Source organism: Typopeltis vanoorti, chromosome 15 (genome assembly GCF_054136105.1).
Source record: "Typopeltis vanoorti isolate ZY-2024b chromosome 15, IOZ_Tvanoo_1.0, whole genome shotgun sequence".
Classification (NCBI taxonomy): domain Eukaryota; kingdom Metazoa; phylum Arthropoda; class Arachnida; order Uropygi; family Thelyphonidae; genus Typopeltis; species Typopeltis vanoorti.
Window position 1 is genome coordinate 6065364 of NC_143563.1, and position 22624 is coordinate 6087987.

Below are 22624 nucleotides of genomic sequence, written 5' to 3' on the forward strand. Positions count from 1 at the left end.
TCGATAATACCTTTTCAAGTCTCCACACACCAAATCCATTCAGATGTAATCCATCCATGTTATATAAATCCTTTCGCCCATCGAACTCATTCCACACATCCACAAATTCCACACCACTCAAACATAATTCATGCATAAAGTTATTAGCAATTATGGCCCTCCTTCTATACTCTTCACTGTCATGCCATGGGAACAGACTCACCATCCTAACTCTCTCACTCTTTTCTTTTGCTACCTCAAGCAATTCCTTCACATTTTCACTCATAGCCTTTTTATTTCCTTTCAAATCATTTGTACCCACTACCACTATCAATTCCTTCACCCGCTGTTTTTGCATCCTAATTGACTCGCTTACATTCTTTACGGTTGCACTGGGTTGGTACGATTTTGTTAAACTCTCGACTAACACACCTCTTACTAGGGAATCTCCATACAATACACGCTCTTTCATTTTGTTTACACTCACTATCATACCCTTATTTTTTCTATCATACTTTTGCCAATTATTAGTTGGTACGCTTGTTAAAGATTTTTGCCAATGTTCCAGTTGCTGTTTTACACTATGTATCATTCCACGTAATAGAGCTATTTCACTCATTGCGTCAGTGTCGTCATTTTTATTTTCCGTTGATTCATTCACTCGTTCTGTATGCTTAACTTCATTCACTCTATCAACACCACTCTCACAGCTATCAGGTACTACCTCGCAAACATACTCGTTCATACCTCGAATATCGCTGTTAACTAGATTCTCACTTTCAACAATATCACTCACACGGCCTGAAACATTCTTTAAATCCTCACATTCTTTACACTTTTTGCACACATTCACTCCACAATCGTTGTTTAAATAGACTCCAACCACTCTCCTTGACATACATTTTGCAAACGGAACACTGAATCAACTCTTTTAAATTAAGATTTTCAGACAAATATGGCGACCTGGACACCATTTTTATGTTCCTCTTTATGGGAGCCATGAGCACAGATAATCGATCTATCAGTTTACTGTTAAAATATTCAAAAAACACACAAAAATCACCCAGATACGTTAAACTTCTAAAGGAAACAATACTATGTACTATGTAATACTTAATATATACTTAATTATTCCTAGAATAACTTATCTCAATCAGGAGCGCTTCTTAGACACGTCTACAGCGCTTGGCTCACTAGCACCACTATGAATACAAATCAAATGATAATTGCAATAAAACTAAAAGATAAAGAAATTATTTTGCCTATTTACAAGGTCTTGACAGACCTCAAAATGGTCACCCCCACCTTACTGGTGAAGTTTTATTCATTTGTTGCAATTCTTCTGCTATCAGCAATATCCCTCTCTCTTTCATCCTCTTCTCTTTTATCCACAGAAAGAACATTCCACTAACTCCTCCTGTCAACTATGTCTCACTGTAACTCTCGATGTAACTTCACTCTCTTGTTCCTGATGTTTCTAGTATTAGTGTACATGATCTGCCATATTTTGCTGATTGATGATCAGAGATTTAAGAAGCTACATGCATTTTTTTAATCATTTTAATTCTCAGAGTCACTCACTCACAGATGCACCCACCTGCATCCCCATTAAGTCTCTAGTTTCTCTGATGTTGCCCTTCCATTCCCTCATTAAACAAATTTCTCTAACATATAATGCCAAATATCCATTCATGAAAGTGAATTCATGTCATATGCAAAGTTCTTTTATCCACTCAATTTATTCCATATATCTAAAAATTCCATTCCTTCTATATAGCCTATGCTGGCTTATTTGCAATTATATATTTTTTTTTTTACATACATGTTTTTCTACAATTATAATTTATAGCCCTTCTCAAATTCACATCTAATAATACTTTGGAATAGACAAACTTAACTTTTCAATCCTTTTTTGCTTCTTTCAGTAAATCTTTCATATCTTCTTGCTTTACATGCTTGTCACTTTTTTAAATCATTCAAGGCTGCCAAAACATTAATTCCTTCACTTTTCCTCTTTACATTTTAACAGTGCTACTAACATGTTTAATCTATGCTCCAGGAAAATACTATTTCATCATTCCCTCATCTAGCACACCCATGATCAAGGAATCACCTTACTTCATTAACGTGCTATACAACTGCAGATGCTTTATCTTTTGCATCTGCAGATATGCATGTCCAGATGGATAAATTCATGCTATACCTCCAAATTTGATGCAGTATTAAACTACAGCTGCAGACAAATCACAGAGCTGCTTAAAACAAAGATGAATGAATTCTACCAGCTTTTAAGCAGTTCTGGGATTTGTCTGTTGCCAAAGTATTATTAGGTGTGAATTGAGAAGGGCTATAAATTATAATTGTAGAAAAAATTATATAAAAAAAATTATAATTGCAAATAAGCCGTGCTTATTTGCAATTATAATTTGCAATCTGTAATCATTCTATAGCATAGCAAACACAATGAAAGAGTGCTTGCCACATTTGAATCATTATAGACATTCAATGTATGGACAGAATCCAGTCAGCAAGCATTTCATGCTACACTTTTCTTTCTTTCACAGGACCATTTAGTAATGCAGCAGCCATGGAGCTAAAACTTTAGCAAAATTCACTTGATTACACTAATGCCTAGAAAGAGCAATATCAGAAGAACTACCACCTGGTAAACATCTAGAATAGAATATTTAGAAGAGACTCAACAGGCTATGTACTAATATGAGAAAATCCAGACACAATCTCAAAAAAAGAAGGTTAAATGAAGGATTCAAATCTCAGCAAGTCTACTGAAATAGAAACCAAGGAGTCTTTGGTATAAACTCACAAATGGATTAACATTGCACAACCAGAGATTTAGATGCTGCTGCTGTCTTAGTGTGCAAAGTTCTACAATGAGATCTAAACTCAAACATTAAATTTTCATTTCTATATGTTTTAACTTTTATTATTATTATTATTGTCCTTTTACTTATGTTTTGCTAACTTTACTTTTTATTTTATGATTTGTGTAATTTAGCTGCTGAATTTTTGCATTGTTTCTGATGGACAGAAAATAAATAAATGGATTTACCACAAAATAGTGTCTCCTTACTCTCCCTCTCCATTAATTCTGCTCTTCTCTGATGTACTGCCATATATCTCTAGTCAACTGGGATTGCACTTTGTCATAAAAGAATGTATAAGTACACAATTTCTCCCATTATGGGCACTTTCATTATTCTGTTCATCTTTTATCACTCTTTTTTGTGTCATATTTCTTCCACCAGATGGAAGAAATTGTGTCTTTAAATAATATAAGTAAGCACCAATTATTCATTTGGACTAATTGCCATATTCAGATTTTGATTTCTTCTATTAATGCAAGTACTCCTCACAGCTTATTTCACCTATCCTCTTCCTCATTAATGAAACAATTCCAGGTGAATGGAATCTGAACATCATATGCCCCATCCGTAAGAAAGGTGATGTAATGATATGTTCTAACTATAGAGGAATTAATTTACTATTGTACAACATATAAAATTTTTACTTAAATATAAAGAGCCAACAGGCTTCATTTCGGCGATATAAACATTATTTAAATTAAGGGGATATTAAATCCCAAATTGTTTTAAAAAACCAAATAAGAAACTCAAAGATCGGATCAGAGAGTGTCATGCCGAATATAGTAAACTATAAAAGTACCGGCGATTACTAGCATGAGCTAATGCAAGTAGTCCTAGTATGTAGTACAAACTCGGGCAACACACAGCAAAAGTGGTAAAGTTCTGATCGCTATTCTTGGTATTTTCCATAATGTAAAAACACATTTCCTAGGAAATGTATGCTGTTATTACATTATGGTGGGAGGTCACTACCCAGACCGATTTCAGCCTTTATTGAGGCTTCATCAGTGAGTAGCTAGACCAAAATTAATACCAAGGAATATAATGAAAAGAACTTATATACTCTGCTATACGAGTTGTCGAAAAGGTGCAACCCATTAAGTTACTTAAATATAAAGATCTAAAAGGCTTCATTTCAGCGATATAAACATTATTTAAATTAAGGGGATATTAAATCCCACATTGTTTTAAAACCGAATAGATCGGAATCAGAGAGTTTCATGCCGAATATGGTAAACTATAAAAGTATCTTGGTATAAAAGTATATTGGTTGCTATATTCGGCATGAAACTCTCTGATTCCAATCTTTGAATTTCTTATTCGGTTTTAAAACAATGTGGGATTTAATATCCCCTTAATCTAAATAGTATAAAATTTTCTCTAACATTCTATTTAAGAGAATTTATCTCTATGAAGAGAATGTTACTGGCGATTATCAGTGTGGATTTCATCAAAGCAGATCTACAAATGATTAGATTTTTAATATATGCCAATTACTTGAAAAATGTAATGAATTTGGAATTGAAACATACCACCTTTTCATAGATTTTAAAGCTGCATATGATAGCATAGATAGATCTAACTTATTTATTGCAATGGGGGAACTACAGATTTCAAGAAAACTTATTGCTTTAGTTAAAGCTACAATGAGAAATACTCGTCAGATCAAAATTCAGAACATGTTGTCTAATCCAATATATATAAAAATCCAGTTTGACAAGGGGATGGCTTAGCTTGCTCACTGTTTAACATAGCACTTGAAAAGGTTTTCTGAGATGCCGGCATTAATACAAAGGGAACTATTTTCTACAAATCAGTACAAATTATGGCATATGCAGACGATATTGATATTATAGAAAGGACAAGAAAAGCAATGGAAGAAACTTTCATCAGTTTAGAAAAGGCAGCAAAGAAGATGAATTTGCAGATTAACCAAGAAAAAATAAAGTATATGCCAGTAACTAGAAAGATTTGTGATAATAATCCTTCTCAAATTGAAATTGGTTCCAATAATTTGAAATTTTACATAGTTTTATATACTTGCGACCCAAAGTTAATTGTAAAAATGATATCAGTACTGAAATTCAGAGAAATATTCTTTCTGCAAATAGATGCTTCTGTGGACTAAGGAAACACCTAAAGTCACATCTGATCTCAAGAAAAACAAAGATAATGATGTACAAAGTACTTGTAAAACCAGTGTTAACTTATGCCTCTGAAAACTGGGTATTATCAAAGGCAGATGAAAGATTGCTAGGTCTGTTTGAAAGAAGAGTTCGCAGTATATTTTTGGAGCAGCAAAGAGAATGGTGTGTGGAGGAAAAGATATAGCCATGAACTGTACAGATTATTTAATGAGCCAAACATTATTAAGTACATAAAATAAATAGATTAAAAAGATGGGAAGATGGAGTGATGCAAGATATTAAAGTTTTAGGAGTGAAAAATTAGAGCAGTTTGGCATTGAATAAGGAAGGCTGACAGACGTTTCTGAAGAAGGCCAGGGCCTACACAGGGCTGTTGAGCCAATGATGATGATGTACTATATTTAGGAACAATTAGTGTAATTAGAGACAATTCAAATGACATAATGGAAAAAAAGAATACTCCGCTCCTACAGACTATGCTGCGGGAGCAGAGTGACATTACATGCGTCAGTTCACACTTCACATACGCAAAACAGATAAAACTCAGAAAACAAAACCAGTGAATCATGACAAATGACATCATTCAACTGGATTGGTTGACACAATAACCAATCACAGCCACTGATTTCTAGGTGCTATTGAATCAGTGCTCACCCTGACTTGCCTACAGGGTGGTTTAAAACCACTGGAATGCTACATATTACACCTGCTGCAACATCTGTTCAAAAAAAACGTTCATCAAATGTCTGTTCAAAGGGCTCAAAGGTGTGTGTGTATTTTGAATGCACACCCAGGCTATATAAATGTGATGTTTACACATCGAAAAGTGTTCTCTTCAAGAAGCATTATTAAAAAGTCCAAAACATCCAATTCAGTACCTAATATTGAAAAACAGCATTAGCAAGTGCATTACTAAAAGCATTACTAAAAGATCCAACAAAACTGCAATATGCCACATGAGATCCCCCCCCCCTCCACACACACAGACGATTTCTATAGGTTAGCTTTAATCACAATTAAGCTATTTCCATTCTTGCTTTATTCTCATTGCTTTTTTCCCCCTCATGTACAGAAACAATATCAACATGTTGAACAATGCTAATAATATATCAAACCAAAATTTTCAATTATGATTAATAAATTTGGCAAGAAAGCAGTTAAAAGAATCTTGCCAGAAAGGTTACAAGTGTTGTAAGGAAAACAAAAGTTGATTATGAAAGGAAATTAGCCACGCAAGGTAAAGAGAATCCCAAACAGTTTTTTCGATATGCTGCGAGTAAAAGAAAAAATGTATATGGCAGAATGATTTTAAGGAATGCCGATGGTAGGGAGGTAACTGAATTAGTTGATATAGTGAAATTACTGAGCGAGTACTTTGCAAGAGTATATCATTCAGGTATTGCAAGAATGAAAGATCCAACAGATGATATGGGAATTGAGGTGAATGAAATGGAGGTGAATAGTATATTACAAAACCTTAATGTGAATACATCTGTGGTTTTGGATGGTATAACAGCTTGGGTCTTACGTGAAGCAGCAAAAGAATTGTCAGTGCCTTGACTATTTTGTTTAATTTGAGTCTCAGGTCTGGGTTAGTCCCGAGGGGGTGGAAAGAGGGGAAAATAGTACCACTGCATAAGGGAGGTTCCAAGACTGCAGTTGCAAATTATCAACTGATCAGCATATCAGGAGTCGTTGTCAAGGTTTTGTAGAAAGTAGTCAAGAGAATACAGGAATGGATAGATGATAACGGAATACTGTATGGGGGGACAGCGTGGTTTTGTGAAGGGCAGATCATGCCTCACTAACTTGCTCACATTTTATAACACAATGACAGCTGAGCTGAATAAGGGCAATGAGTTTACAGTTATGCTGCTGGACCTTGCTAAGGCCTTGGACAGGATACCGCATGGAATTCTAATTAGCAAACTTCAGCATATGGGGATGGATATAGGGTTGGTGAGATGGATAGGAAGGTGGTTGATGGAGAGATATCAGAGAGTAGTTTATTCAGGAGTAGAGTCCAAAAAATGGCCTGTGAATAGTGGTGTGCCACAGGGTTCTGTTCTTGGACCACTACTATTTAATTTGTCGTTAATGATATCGGAAAGGTTCTGAGAGGAACTATTCATTTGTTTGCTGATGATGCAAAGTTGGATAGAGCAATAGTGAATGCACATGATGTCAAAATTTTGCAAGATGATTTGGATAGATTGGGGGACTGGGATAAGGAGAATGGATGTCAATTTAATGTGATAAAGTGTAAGGTTATGCATTTTAGGGTGAAAGGATTAGCAGCAGTATACCACATGGATGGAACTGTACTCCAGCAGATTGACAAAGCCAGGGATTTGGGTGTGCTGGGGAGTTGAAGTTTAGGAGGGGGGGGGGGCACATTGCAAAAGTGGCTAAATCAGCTGATCAAATCACTTGGTTACTGAAGAATACTTTGACAAGCAGAGACAAGCAAGTTATTGTTTCTCTGTATCGAGCCTTGATAAGACCCCATTTTGACTACTGTGCCCAGATCTGGGCACCAGGGTTTCTTCTTGATGGGGAGGATGTAGAGAGGATCCAGAGGCGAGTGACCAAGATGATAGCAGGTCTTATGAGAACAGGTTGAAGATTTGTGGGTTGCAGACATTGGTTGAGATGCAGAAGAGGGTTTGAGACATCCAAATTACTGAAGGGTTTCTATAAGATTAATTCAGAGGATATTTTTCAGAACAGGTCTGGTGGTGGGAGGACTAGGGACCATCCATGGAAACTGGGCATGAGTGTGGTTAGCAAAGGTGTTAGAACTAGGTTTTTTGCATGGAGAGTGGTGAATGAGTGGAATAAGTTGCCAGAGTCTGTTGTGAGTACCATGACTGTGAGTGGGATCAAGGCAAGGTATGATAGATACTGTGTGGAAGCTGAATAGTTGTTGACATGATATTTAGGGCCTCCCTCGATAAGTCTAAGGACTCCTTGGAGTTGCCCGTAATAATAATAATAAAATAAATCAATAAAATGAAAGTAGATATTAAGACATTTTGTGGCATGAACAAAAGATAGTGCTGCAGCAGTTCTGATTATTGCCAAACTTCCAAGGAATTGTGGTTTTTTTTTTTTTTTTTTTTTGTATAGAAATGAATCTGTAATTTTGACAATGAAGTCCAAGACTAAAGCCTTGGACTTCATTGTCATTTCTAGAATTTATGAATCCACACACCACCAGGCCATCAATGAAGATAGCTTAGTTTGTATCAATCATAAGACGTTAAATATTTTTAATGTAGGAGATAGCTACATCTACCCTGATTCACCCTGATTCTGTTAATAATTGTCCATAGCTTTCAAGGAAGGATGATGCTGGGCTGGCAGCTGCAGGGATCTTTCACAAGAGAGAGCCATTTGTTGGCAAGTTCATAGCCCATTGTTGTTCCACATGTTGTGAGTTGAAGATGCTGGACTAGAAAAGTCCCTGGTTATGTCCCAAAATGGGTACCTTGACTTTAGCTGGGTTCTAGGAGGATTTATAAGAGTTTTGAGTGGAGAGGGAGTAGGGAATTATTTGTGATTTTCTCCAGTTCTTTTAGTGAAGCCTGCCTTCATCATACATTTGGTAGAGCTATGTTGGGAAGCACTGGTAGCCATGACAGAGAGGTGGATTTCAGGGTTCTGCTAATCTTATGCACGGTTATGTTCAGCTGGGAGTCAATGTTCGTGTGAGCACTTCTTTCCCAGATGACTTGTGTGCAGAGTAAACAAGGGCCAGTCCTGAGATTATAAGTACCTTGGCTCTGCAGCCCCAGTTAGTCCCACTTAGTCTTGAGATGATGATTCTCATTTGTATTTTATTTTTTTTTTACTTTAAGAATATGGATTTTTGTAGATTTCTATCCAGGTTTTGTGGATGAGGATCATGCTTGACTGGGCTGTCACAGAAAATGAGGTTGAGATTTAATAATACTTAATTATCTGATTTTTTTCCCCCTTTCATCCACTATAGGCTATAACTGTTCATAGTGGATGAAAAGAAAAAAACAACATGCCTTAAAAATTAAATAAAATACGCATAATAATAAAAGTGAAGCCTGCTATATACTTTGCCACCTTGAGAATACATATACACACACACACACACCTTAATATGCAGAATATCAACTCAGATCAAGAAAAAAAAATATATATATATATTAAAAATATACACACATACATATATACATCTTAATATCTCATACCATCATATGGTCACTTGCATGTGAATCATGAATGCCAGTAGCTCCTACATGATTTACATGGTCATGGCTAGATGCAGTAACATCAGAACCTGGAGGCAAACCATGTTCATGAACCATTGCATGACCAGATGGCGTACCATCAGAACCAGAATGATGATGATGATGAATGCTGTGTGTCATAATAGTAGTAAGTAGTGCCTGCACAACAGAAGATGTTGTGGCTGCTACAGCTGCTGGCATGTCTGCTGTGGTTGAAGTGACATTGATATCATGTCCTGAATGCATGTGTGCAGCATGATCATGGCTTGCCATTTCTTTTTTCAACTACACTCCTAAAAGAAAAGAAAATACTTTAGAATCCATACAGATTCCGTACAGACTCCATTTTGCTAAAATTTTAAATCACTAATTAAAAACAATCTTCATTTACACAATATAGATGACCTCCATCATGTAATAATTTTTAAATTAATTATTAACTGATAAATACTAAAAAAACTATTTAAAAAAAATAAAAAGGAATATTTATATATGTAATTAGCACCATAAGGTGCTAAGGTGCATAAGGTGCTGCTTGTCCAAGTACAGGTACCCCTCGTATAACGCTGATGTTAGGTTCCACAAAAATGCTGCGTTATATAAATCGTGTTATGCGAGACTCAGATCACTTAGAAAAAGTAGGGTTAGGTTCTGAAATCGTTTTTTTTATATATTTTTTTAAAGATTATATAAACAATGACATATCCAACAAAAATATATTTTATTTAATTCAGGTAATTCATTAAATTAAGAAAACATATAAACTATGAAATAAATACATAGTATAAAATTATAAAAAAAATATAAATTGTAGTAAACTTCATCGCACATAATACATAAATGTTTTAGGCAAAGTAAAATAAAGTGCATATTTTAATCATCATCACTGTCTTCAAAACGAACATTTCGTAGATGTTCCATGAAATTTTTTTTTTTTTATTCTTTATTTACAAGTGGTCAGACGTCATCATCACTTGAAATCTCTCGGACAGCATTTGTATAATTCTCATTGCATACTTTGGCTGATTTAGTTATCAAGAAGTCAGTAATAAGACCTTAGTTACCACTATGATGCAGTTTTTTTTTATTAAGTTCATAATATAGAGCTAAACAGATATCCATTGAATTTTTTGGAGCGTTCCATTGAGGAATCATTATCCATAAAATAACTTCCTAACTTTCTTGCCAAGTCCAGTCCGTCTGCTAATTTCATTAAACTGAATTCCTTAACAGATTCATCACAACCAGAATCTTTGGCAGAACTTTCCCTGCCATTTGGTTCGACATCATCTATTAATTGTACCAGTTCCTCCTCATTTAAATCTATTTCCCCATCAATTAACTATTGAAGAGATTGGAGCACTAATGAAGGTTTGCAAAGGTTGAGTCTCATGTGCTGATCGAAACCGAATCTTTAGTCTTGTTCAATTGTTACCTTGGCAGTTTACAGTGGATGGGTTTATCCCTATTAACAAATGCATATATCACAAAAGCGCTCTAAGTGGCAGTTAGTTTAAAAAAATTTTTTTTTACATAAAAAAAAAAAACCGTTACATATTGTATGTAACTCACCAAAAAATAAAGTGCTCAGCTGGAGATTAACACACTTATGATTTTTAATGCGCTTTCCTGGCAGAAAATGAAGACAATTTTCAACAATAAATACTTTATACGGTAAACAATTGATGTACATGCATGCTAAAGTGCATTTCTCCTAATATAAATTTGTTACTTATAGCTACATGTACAATACGGGCGGACACAAATTTAACGAAGATAAAATTTGATTTTTAAGTCATGCATTGAAAAATATATGAAAAGATAAAGATTTACTACAGTTTGTAGACCGTCTTATATTGAAACCACATTTGTATAAGTACCAAGTTCAACAAGGATAACTACAATTTGTAGACCGCGTTACATCAAAACTGTGTTGTATAAGTACCACGCTATACGAGGGTTACCTGTAATTATATAATGGCTCAAATATTAGTCATATGACCTATGCTTTTAGATAAGGATGTTAGAATAATTAAAAACCTCTAAAAATTCCAGACATCAGGAAAGGCAATATCAAAATTAAAAGAGGAACAAGACAAAAGAGTTGTACTATCTCCACTTCTGTTTAACATCTACTCAGAAGTCTTATTTCTTAAGGCTTTAGAATGAAGAAAGGAAGGAGCAATCATAAATGGCCAATTAAAAAATAATTTACTCAATGCACATGATACTGCTTTAATTACAACCAATGGTCAAGATCTTCAACTATTCCTAGAATGTGTCAACAAAGAAAGCACAGAAATGGGCCTCAAAATTACCAAAAAAAAAAAAAACTTAGGATAATAAATAACTCTTCAATAGCAGCTGACTTAATTCTAAATGAAAAAAAATCGAACAAGTGAACAAATTCAAATACTTGGGATCGTAGCTAAATGAAAGTTCGGACTGTGAAATGGAGATACGATCATGAAATTCCAAGACAGTTCTTTATAAAAATGAAACCCATTTTAAGTAACAATGACTTAAACATTAAAATTAAGAGTACAAAAGATGAAGTGCTAAGTATAGTCAACTTTAAAATGTTATTATTATTATTCAGGCCTCCATGGAGTCAAGAGACTCAACGTGGGAGGTCCTTCCTAGGAAATCTATCATACCACTCCTTGAACTCATTAACTTTTCTTGCTCTCACAACTCTACCAGGCAATGCATTACAAGGTTCCACCACCCTCCACACAAAGAAACCACTTCTCACCCTCTTTCTCATAGCTTCCTTTTGTACCTTCAAATGATGGCTCCTTGTCATCGTTCCTTCCCGCTGCTCCACCAAATGAAAGACCTCCCCAGTGTCCACCCTGTAACTGCCTCTAAACAGTTTAAAAGTCTTGATCATATCACCTCTCCTCCTTCTATTCACCAAACTTTGCAGTCCACATTCCCTCAGCCAATCCTCATAATTAACATTGTACAGTCCTGAAACCATCTTTGTTATCTGCCTCTGAACCCTCTCCACAGTTAATTTATCCCCTTCGAATCCTGGGGACCAAATTTGACAACAATAGTCTAAGTGTGGTCTGATCAGGGTCTTATACAATGGAATGATAACTCTTCTATCTCTGTAGGACAGCATCCTTTTCAGTATTGCAGCAATCCTCTGGATTACCTTCACCACCTTTGCAATATGCCCCCTGAATTTCAGTTTCCTATCAATCATCACCAGCAGATCTCGTCTCCTCTACTTCCTCCAGTACAGCTTCTTGAATCAAGTATGCAGCCTCCCACTGATGTATCCCAAACGTCCAGACTTTACATTTTGTTGCATTAAACCAACATCCCCATTCCTTTGCCCATCTGTCTAGTTTATTCAAATCCTCTTGCAGCAGCAGCATCACATCTGCACTATTACTAATAACCCTTCCCAGCTTCATATCATCTGCAAACAACTGAATATCCCCTTGCAATCCATTGACAATGTCATTGATATAAAGGTTAAACAATACAGGTCCCACTACTGAGCCCTGTGGAACCCCCCCCACACTTGTAACCTTCTGCTTCCTTGATATTGTCCCACCATACACAACTCTCTGATACCTATCAGACAGCCAATCCTGAATCCAGTTGACTAACCCAACATCTAAACTCGTGTTGTAACTTAAATATCAGCTTATCATGTGGCACCCTGACAAATGCCTTTGCAAAATGAAAAAAAAATGGTAGTGTATGCCTTTCCCTCATCAACTGCTCTTGTCACTTTATTATAAAAGGCAATCATATTATTTAAGCAAGAGCACCCCTTAGCAAATCCATGTTGATTCTCTATGATAACATTACCCTCATCTGCCCAATGCTGTATATAGTCCCTCCCTAATTTCTCCAAAACCTTAACTACTGATGACACACAAACTAGCCTATAATTAGGTACTTCCAGTCTACTACCGCCCTTATGCAATGGCATTGGCACTATCTAACCTTCCTTCCATTCCTTGGGTACCTTTCCTGTAGCCAGACTTTCACCGAAAAGTCAGGTCAAAGGAGCTTTCAGTTCTTTAGCACATTCTCTCAAAACCCATGGTGAAATATCATCCAGTCCCACAGCGTTAGTGACATCCAGAGTACTCTCTATTTGGAACATGCTCTCCTCTTGCACCTTTAAACTGCCCTACCCCTCTAGTATTAAAATCTTCCTCTCCAGGATGAAATACTCCAATGAAGTGCTCATTGAACAACTCCACTATGTCCTCTGCATCAGTCACTTTATTCCCATTTATGGAATAGAGTTGAATAGACTATAGCAGTGTTTCTCAAAGGTACGTGTACCCCCGCGAAAGGTCATTAGTAGGTACGTGGCAATTTTCGGCTATGCATAATTAAAGGAGTCATATTTTTCAACAAACAGTGCAATTAGAGACAACCGGGATAAAATGGCACTAGCTAATGAATCACATCCCCTCTTCAACAGAAACTGCTTTATAGACCAAGCAAAACCATATGTTGCTGGTGGAACATATGGTTTTGCTTGACACTCCCCCTGCCGTTAACGTGTTAAAACTAAGAAATATATAGTGAATGTGTTTCAGATATTATGGAATTCGGTTGAAGGGAATTAGCATTTCAACTCAACTGTTGAAATGCTAATTTTTTCTTTGGTTCGCACAATCTTTTGTTAATACCGCAGCAATCATATGCAGTTCTTCGCTGCCCTACGTATTTCAAGTCTTGTAAATTACCGGTAATTTTTGCTTGAAATAATGGGAACGAAGATGACGCTATTTGGGTGGATGACTTTGACAATGCACACAAAGAAACTGTTTTCGATGCCAAAAATAGTGATAGCGAGTAGGAACTTCTTGGTAAGTCGCACCATTTTCAGCTTTCTTCTGAAAACTTTAGTTTCTGAAAATTCTCGCAATACGATTTTTTTTTAGCTTTAATTTTCGGAAAAGAGTTATATTCGAATAAACACAGTATTTTTTTTTAGCTTTCAAATTCTTATGTATGGATCATTGGTTAAAGATTGGATTTATAAAACCCTCAAAAGAGAGTAATATAGCAAATACAAGTAACTATAAGCAACAAGAAAATGTTGATATTGCATCTGGATCAAATGAAATTGATGAGTGTGTCGTCTGACATCTCTAGAGAACCAAAATTTAAAAATAAATCATATTTTTTGTTTACATGAACATATAAATTCAAATAAAATAGATATTTAATTTAAATTAATATTTTAAATAAATTTATTAATTTAAATTAAAATTTTAAATAAATTTATTAATTTAAATTAAAATTTTAAATAAATTTATTAATTTAAATTAAAATTTTAAATAAATTTATTAATTTTAATTAATTGATTTTTAATTTATTTTTAATTAATTAATGGATTTATTTTTTTAATTACTTAATCAGGGAGCACTTGGTAACAATGACAATTTAAGAAGGGGTATGCGGAGATCTGAAGTTTGAGAAACACTGGACTATAGAATAGAATATGGAACATGGACGTTAAAGGCAAATACAATAAAAAAATAACTGGAAGCCTCTGAAACGTGGATATTCAGATGGATGTTCAAGATCCCATGGACAGAAAGGTGAAGAATGAAGAGGTACTCAAAAGAATAAATAAAAATCAAGAATTAATCAATATTGTAGGTTGAAGGGAATTAACAGAAAGAAAAATCCTGTAAGAAGAAAAATATCATGGTTAGATAATATAAAAATCTGAACTAAACTGAACACAAAGCTCTTAATCAGAGCCACTAAATACGGAAGTAAATTTGCAAAGGTGGTTGCTGAACTCCATTAGGAAATAGTACTTAAAGAAGAAGGATTTAGATATTTCACACATTTCTCTAAGTGTTAAATACTTATATCTCATCCTTCCCATCTCAGTCGTAGCATATCTAAGACATTTGGGAAAAGGAATTTTTTTGCAACAGTGGTCATGTGTTTAGTTTTTCTCTCTCTTTTGATTCCATATATGAGATGTAGAAGACTTACAGCATATCAGTGCCATGTGTGCATTGCAGGTGAGGAAAAAGAAATTGATAGGCATACATCTTGAAGAGCTCGATGTTATAGTTGTTTGGTAAGGAACACTTCCTTCCTCATCAGGCCTACCTATCTCCTCTGGAGATAGGTAGACTTTTCTCGAGGTAGGTGGGCCCCAAGGTGCCAGAATGCTTTGCCCCCCCCCAGGCCCCCAGACTGTTTGGGGACTTTAAATTGGCCCTAATTTTGGGGGCCCTCGGCTAGAGCCTCATGTGCTTATGCATAAGTACTGCCCTGGGTTTGATGTGTTGCACTGAAAAGCATGTCAGACAGAGCAGTGCCCATGGATGTACCTGTTTTAGACACAGAGCTGAAACCATGTATAAGATATAAACTGAAGTGAGGAAGAAATTATCTATCAGCTGAATCATTATCCTCTGGACAGCATCAATTTTTAAGAAAGTTTTTTTTAGGCACCACCACAAATAGAACAGTATTCTAAGAATGGATGGATTTATGATTTGTATAAATTATACAAATTTGTACAAATTGTACAAATCATAAATCCATTTGTACGTGGTTAGCAGCCACAGGGTCTCGAGCTGAGTCTGGCATTGCTTCCACTTACTTGTGTCAGGTTCCTTCTGTATTCTTTCCTATATGGCCTCATTTGGCTGACTTACTTCGACCCTGAGGGTATTGAGAGTACTCGAGGTCCAAGGATGTTTCTCCTTTTCCCAATTTCTACTATAGCTGGTAGAGGGCAGCAGCTCTACTAGTACTTGATGGAGCACTGCGGTGGAGAAGGCAATGGGAAACCACTCCACTAATATCCCTAGAAAATTTTAGTAGCAACGAATAGAACTTATAAGGGGGCAGCTACCAGCCCAGCAAACCAAGGTGGTGTGTCTTGGCACAAAGAGGAAACGAAGGTGCACATGGAATAGATACACTATTGGGAAATAAGAACGCTTCAAGGGCTGATGTTCTTCCTGATCAAACCTCTAAAAGTGACTTAAAACAAGCTATAAAACAAACTGAAAATGAAAAATCGTCAGAGAATCAAAATTGCAACATGGAATGTGAGAAAACAACGAACAGATATGAAAAATTAGAAAATCTGAAACAAGAAATGGACATAGGAAAAATTGATATCACAGGGCTCTGCGAAGTCAGATGGGAAGGAATAGGCGATTTTTATAGTGACGAAGTAAGAGTAATTTACTCAGGTGGATATAAAAAGGAAAAAGGAGTTGCACTAGTTTTTAATAAAAGAACAGTAATGAGCATCATTAGCATAAACTGTCTGAATGACAGGATTATGGTGGTAAAATTGAAGGCTGAGCCAGTGGACATAACAATAATGCAGGTATATATATGCCAACAAGTGACCATTCAGATGAGGAAATGTACAAACAGTTACAAGAACTAATTAAAGAAGAAAAAAGAAAATACTATATGATTATAATGGGAGATTGGAATGGAGTTGTAGGAGGAAAAGAGGACGGGAGTGTAGTAGGAAGATACGGACTAGGTAATAGAAATGAGAGAGGGGAAAGGTTAGTGGAATTCTGTAAAGAAAATAAACTAATTATTACAAATACTTAGATTTTTTAAACCAAGAGAAGACTATACACATGGAAAAAGCCAGGAGATACAGAAAGGTATCAAATTGATTACATTATAGTAAAGCAAAGATACAAGAATAGTGTAAAAAATGCATGCATATATCCTGGAGCTGATATTTACTCTGACCACAACCTACTATTCATAGAAATAAATGTGAAACTAAAGAAAATAAAAGTTATAAAACAGAAAAAATGGAACTTAGAGAAATTAAAAAATACCAAGGAATTTGGAAATAGATTAGAGAAAGAATTAGAGGAAACAAGTTTTGTCAAAACTGAAGATCCAGAAAAGAAATGGGAACAAGTTAAAGAGAAAATAAAGAAGATTGCAGAAGAAGAAATTGGATATGTAAGAGCTAAAAGAATAATAAAAAAAAAAAAAACTTGGATAACTAATGAGATGATTTCTCTAATTGAAGAAAGAAGAAAATGGAAAAATAAAGACACCCCCAGAAGGAAAAATACAATATAGAACCCTGAATGACAGATTGAGAAGGGAAGCAAAAAGAAGTAGACAAGATTGGCTTAAAACACAGTGTGAAGAAATGGAAAATTATGAGAAAGTGAGAAGGTATGATCTTTTATATGAAAAAGCAAGAAGTGTGAATCACAAGAGAAATGGAATTCGAGCTAGAGGAGAAATCATAACTGAAGAAGAAAAAATCCGAATGAGATGGAAGGAATACATTGAAGATCTATATGACAAGGAAAATAGACCAAATGAGTTGCCATTAGAAGATATAAGGTAAATTAAGATGATCTGGGCCCAGAGATTTTGAAGACAGAAGTAGAAATGGCCATTAAAGAACTAAAATGTGGAAAGGCAGAAGGAATAGATGAAATGCCTGCAGAAATGCTGAAACAACTTCAGAAGTGAACTGCAAGGATTTTAGAACAAGTCTCATTTCCCATACATCAAAAATACTTTGAGAATCTTAACACGAAGAATTGCATCTAAAATGGAAGAATTTCTTGGAGAAGATCAGTTTGGTTTCAGGAAGGGTAGGGGAACAAGAGATGCAATTGGACTGTTAAGAATAGTAAGTGAAAGAAGTCTAGAAGTGAATAAAGAAGTTAACATCTGTTATATAGATTTTGAGAAAGCTTTTGACTATGTAAAATGGGATAAGATGGTGAAAGTAATGGAAAAGATTGGTATAGATTGGAAAGACAGAAGGCTAATTATCTCACTATATATGGGACAAACTGCCATGGTGAGAGACATATATGGTACAACAGAACCAGGTATCATTGGACGAGGAGTAAGACAAGGCTGTTCTTTGTCACCAATTTTGTTCAACATGTATTCCAAAGCAATGCTAAAAGAAGCACTGGAGAATTTGGAAGAAGGAATAAAGATGGGAGGTAGACAGATATTTGCAATAAGATATGCAGATGACAAGGCATTACTATCAAACACTGAAACAGGACTACAACAACTGTTGACAGACTACTGGAATCCTGTATCATTTATGGAATGAAAATTAACATCAGAAAAACAAAGGTGATGAAAATAGCAAGGAAAGAGGCAAATATGGATATCAGAATAAATGGGGAAAAACTGAATCAAGTAAAGACATTTAAATATCTAGGAAGTGTTATTAGCAGTAATGGAAGATGTAAAAGTGACATAAAAGCAAGAATAGCGATGGGAAGAGATGCCTTTAATAGAAAATGGAATTTATTCAGAAGTAAAATAGATATAAACCTAAAGAAAAGACTAATAAAATGTTGTGTGGAGTGTTGTCCTCTATGCAGCTGAAACTTGGACATTAAAGAAAGAAGAAATTAAGATTTTGAAAAGCTTTGAGATGTGGATTTGGAGAAGGATGGAAAAAATCAAATGGACAGATAAAATAACTAATGAAGAGGTCTTAAAAAGAGTAGAAGAAGAAAGAAGTCTATTAAGACTTCTTTCTTTCTGATAAAAATATTCGGGGAGGAAATGGAATCATCAGAGATGCTATCGAAGGAAAAAATAGACTGAAAAGACCCAGAGGAAGAGTAAGAAAAACAATGCTAGATGACATGCTGAATGGAGAGAGGTATATAACCTTGAAAGAGAAGGCTCAGAAAAGAAGAGAGTGGAAGGAAAGTTTCTGCTACTAAAAGAAGAACCTGTTCAATTGCAGAATACTAAAGAAGAAGAAGACAGTTAATTGATAGATGAGAAAAGTAATGTCTAGAGCAGAAAACAATGGCTAGTTTACTGCTCCAGACATTAGTTTTTTAGAGGCTGAGGAAGCTTTGATCCATTTTTCAAGAGAAAATGCAAGACTGTTTTGGTGACATTGAAGGCAACCAGGTTAGGTTATCCTTGTCCCACTGAAAATGGTATGAAGATTATATTTAAAGCATTGGCTGCAGCTGATCTTGAAACTTGGGTCTGAGCACAGCATAATTTGTCAAATAAGTATGATGAATGGAGTGTACTATTGTCAGCAAAACTATGGATATGATTAGACATGATTAAGAATATACCATTTATGTATAGCAGAAAGAAGGAATAGCATAGTCCTGAGGCATTCCTGCATTGATGGCAAAGCTCAAAGAGAGGGAGCCCACTATGACACGGTGAATGACTTGTTACCCAATTACAGAGAGTTGCAGGTTAACAAAAGGATGGCAATTTTTTCTTTTAGTATGTATAACTAGCATAATTCTTGTAATTCTGTTCATACCTTTTTTATACATTTTTCTATCAACCTGTAGATATGAAAATATTCTTAGTATATGTTATCAGATAAAATACTACATCTTGTTACTTGCATATATTTTTACATTTTTATGAATAATTACTCTTATTTGTTAATTTATATTTTATTGCTCAACTACTTGAAACACATATGAGAAATTTGTTCATATCACTAGAGGAAAGTGGCAGAAAAAATGTTAAGCATGTTGATTAGAATTACAAAACTAAGCAAACAGCAGTACACTGTCCCATTTTTTTTAATGTGAAAAAAAGGTTAGAAAACAAAGTATATTACTTAAAAAAAAAAAAAAAATTGGGGATATTTGCCATTCTTTCAAAGTGATACAAGACCAATATGAGGATGAATTTATGAGCTAAAATGTAGTTGAGAGCATCAGCCATAATTGCAAAATAACAGCATCACCAAAGAAAGTTGTAAAAGTTCAAGAATAAAGATCTTGAACTTTTACAACTAATAAATATTAATAAAGATCAATAAATCAGGAGAGTTATTTATTGAAAATGTTTCTTCTTTATATTTAACTACATTGCTCAATGGAGATAAGAAAGCAATAACAGATTCTGAATTTCCTTTTATGATATTTTCTGAAATTTGTAGATGGTTAGAACATGCAAAATGGAAAACAGGAAATCCATTACTAGGTGCAGGAAGAGGGGCTTGGGACAAATGTGTGCTATAATTGCACTTTTCCTGCTTTATGGTCAAATGCAATATAAATTTCAGGTGAGAAGAAAGTAAAAATTCATCAAAAATCACTGAATAAACCACAAGCAATGGATATCTCAGAAATTACTATAATAGTTATGAATAATAACAGGAACCTTATTTTGACAGACTATATGCTACAGCTTCTATAATTTTAAGCTAGAAATCATTCACCTTAAGCTCAGAATCAACTATTCAGTTTCCACTTGCAGACTGATCATCATTCATATTATTATTTAAAAAAAAGATTTAAATTGGTGAAAGTCATCCTGAACATCTAAGTACTTCGTTTAAATAAATTATAATACCCATGTGACCTATGGGTATTATAAAATGAAAGCCATGTAATATATTCTTTTATTAACGTAGAATTTTCACCTAAGTATCAAAAGCATTTTCAAGTACAAGAATGCTTAACAGTAATCAAACATTAACAGCAATTCCAAAAGAAACCACCTAAGTAGCTAATGTAAGATAACGAAAAAAGGTCATTAAATTTCCTAACTTATTAAAAATAAATAAAAAAGTATATAATTCGATAAAATAAAGTTATGAAAGATTAGATGATTTAAAAAGTATATCTTCCACAAAGGGGATAGAAGTAGACCAATGGATATATATTTTTCTTGCCTTTCGCCCCATCAGAAAAATCTCCATTTTTCTAGCTTCTCCTAAGGATAAGCTTCCACATCTAAATTATCCAGGTATCTACCAGATTCCTTGCTCTTGTGATTTATCTTATGAGACAAACAGGAAGATCTGCTTTTATTTGACTAGAAAAACACAAGTCTTATATTCAATACCTTGAGCCTGAACAGTCTGGACTTGTGGAGCATGCTATGAACAGTAGACTTGGAGTTCACTGGAAAAAACACAAGTCCATCACAAAAGTCAGTTCCTCATGGAACAACTTTATAAAGAAACATGAAACTTTACTTCAACTCTCCTAACTTAAACAGATTCAATGGACTATATATCTATCCCCTTTGTGGGAGATAGTACTTTTTAAATCAGCTAATCTTTCCTAACTTTATTTTATCTGATTGTATTTTTTATCTGATTTTTTTAGTTATCTTACATTAGCTACTTAGGTGGCACCTTTTGGAATTGTCTGTTAATGTTCGATTACCATTAGGCATTCTTGTACTGAAGATGCCTTTGATACTTGCATGAAAATTCTACATTAATAAAAGAATATATTACGCGAGTTTCATTGCGGTATTATAATTTATTTAAATATGCCTACTCATGGTATTTCCTTATCAAAACAAATACTTATTTGGGTGCTTATGCTGGTTAAAAGGGTGGTGAAAGCTGGCCTTTTTCATCTGTCACCCTATCCCTCCCTTCTGTGTTTTAGCTCTAAAGAATTCAAGCAGTCCACAATTCCCCCCAACCCCTCCAATTTCCAGAGTACTCATTCCAATTTGTATATACTCCAATCAGATAAAATATTTATTCAACAATGTTATGATGATTTTATATACACGAAATTACATAAAAATTATATTATATATGAAATTATACACGAACATATAAAAACTATATCTAATCTACAAACCCTGAACTTTAGCTGCTTACATGCAGTGAATGGACTCAATATCGTGGCTTCAAATTTTTCACCACATCGAGTCCATCTTCTTGGGACCATTTTTATTAACACATTCACTGTTAAGTATGAATACTATGTTCAACAAAATTACATGATTACCACAATAAAGTTTAATGAAAGTAGAGATATTTCATAATGAAAATAACAGTACATCAGTGTGTAGAAACAACAAGCAAATAAAAGAATATGAAGTATATGCAACAATCAGTTTACCAATTAAAACAGTTACTGTGAACTAGAATTTAATATTAATAAATATTAAAATTATTTTTCATTTTTACGTAAAATGAGAATTGTCTCTCTCTCCCACACTTTTGGGTGAGGGAGAGAGAGAATTGTTCCAATTCATGTTAGGCTGATCTAAAAGGGCTTCACAACTTTCTTTGAAAATGCATTAATATTTAAAACTGCTTCTACATTTCACATATTCAGTACTACATTGAATACATGAAACCTCAAAAGTCTGTCTGGCACAGTATAGTATTGATACTAAACACAGTATTCGGTGGGATGAAGCTCATCTTCTTCATATAGGAAGTTTTTTTTAAAATATGAATACCTTTTCAAAGAAATATTATTAGTATTATTATTATTCAGGCCTCCATGGAGTCAAAAGACTCATCGAGGGAGGTCCTTCCTAAGAACATAAAGTCTGTCAAGACTCATCGAGGGGAGGTCCCCCCCCCTAAGAAACACAA

At 34.6% G+C, this 22624-nt stretch overlaps 1 protein-coding gene across 1 annotated transcript in view; it reads right to left on the bottom strand.

Annotated features, from left to right (window-relative positions):
* LOC150098329 (high affinity copper uptake protein 1-like) overlaps positions 1-22624 on the bottom strand; it is a 101877-nt gene that overhangs the window by 37572 nt on the left and 41681 nt on the right. The window contains exon 2 of the mRNA XM_090405606.1: positions 9238-9569. Within this exon, the coding sequence (XP_090261732.1) occupies positions 9238-9549 (312 nt within the window). The 5' untranslated portion in view covers positions 9550-9569. The remainder of the gene's footprint in view (positions 1-9237; positions 9570-22624) is intronic.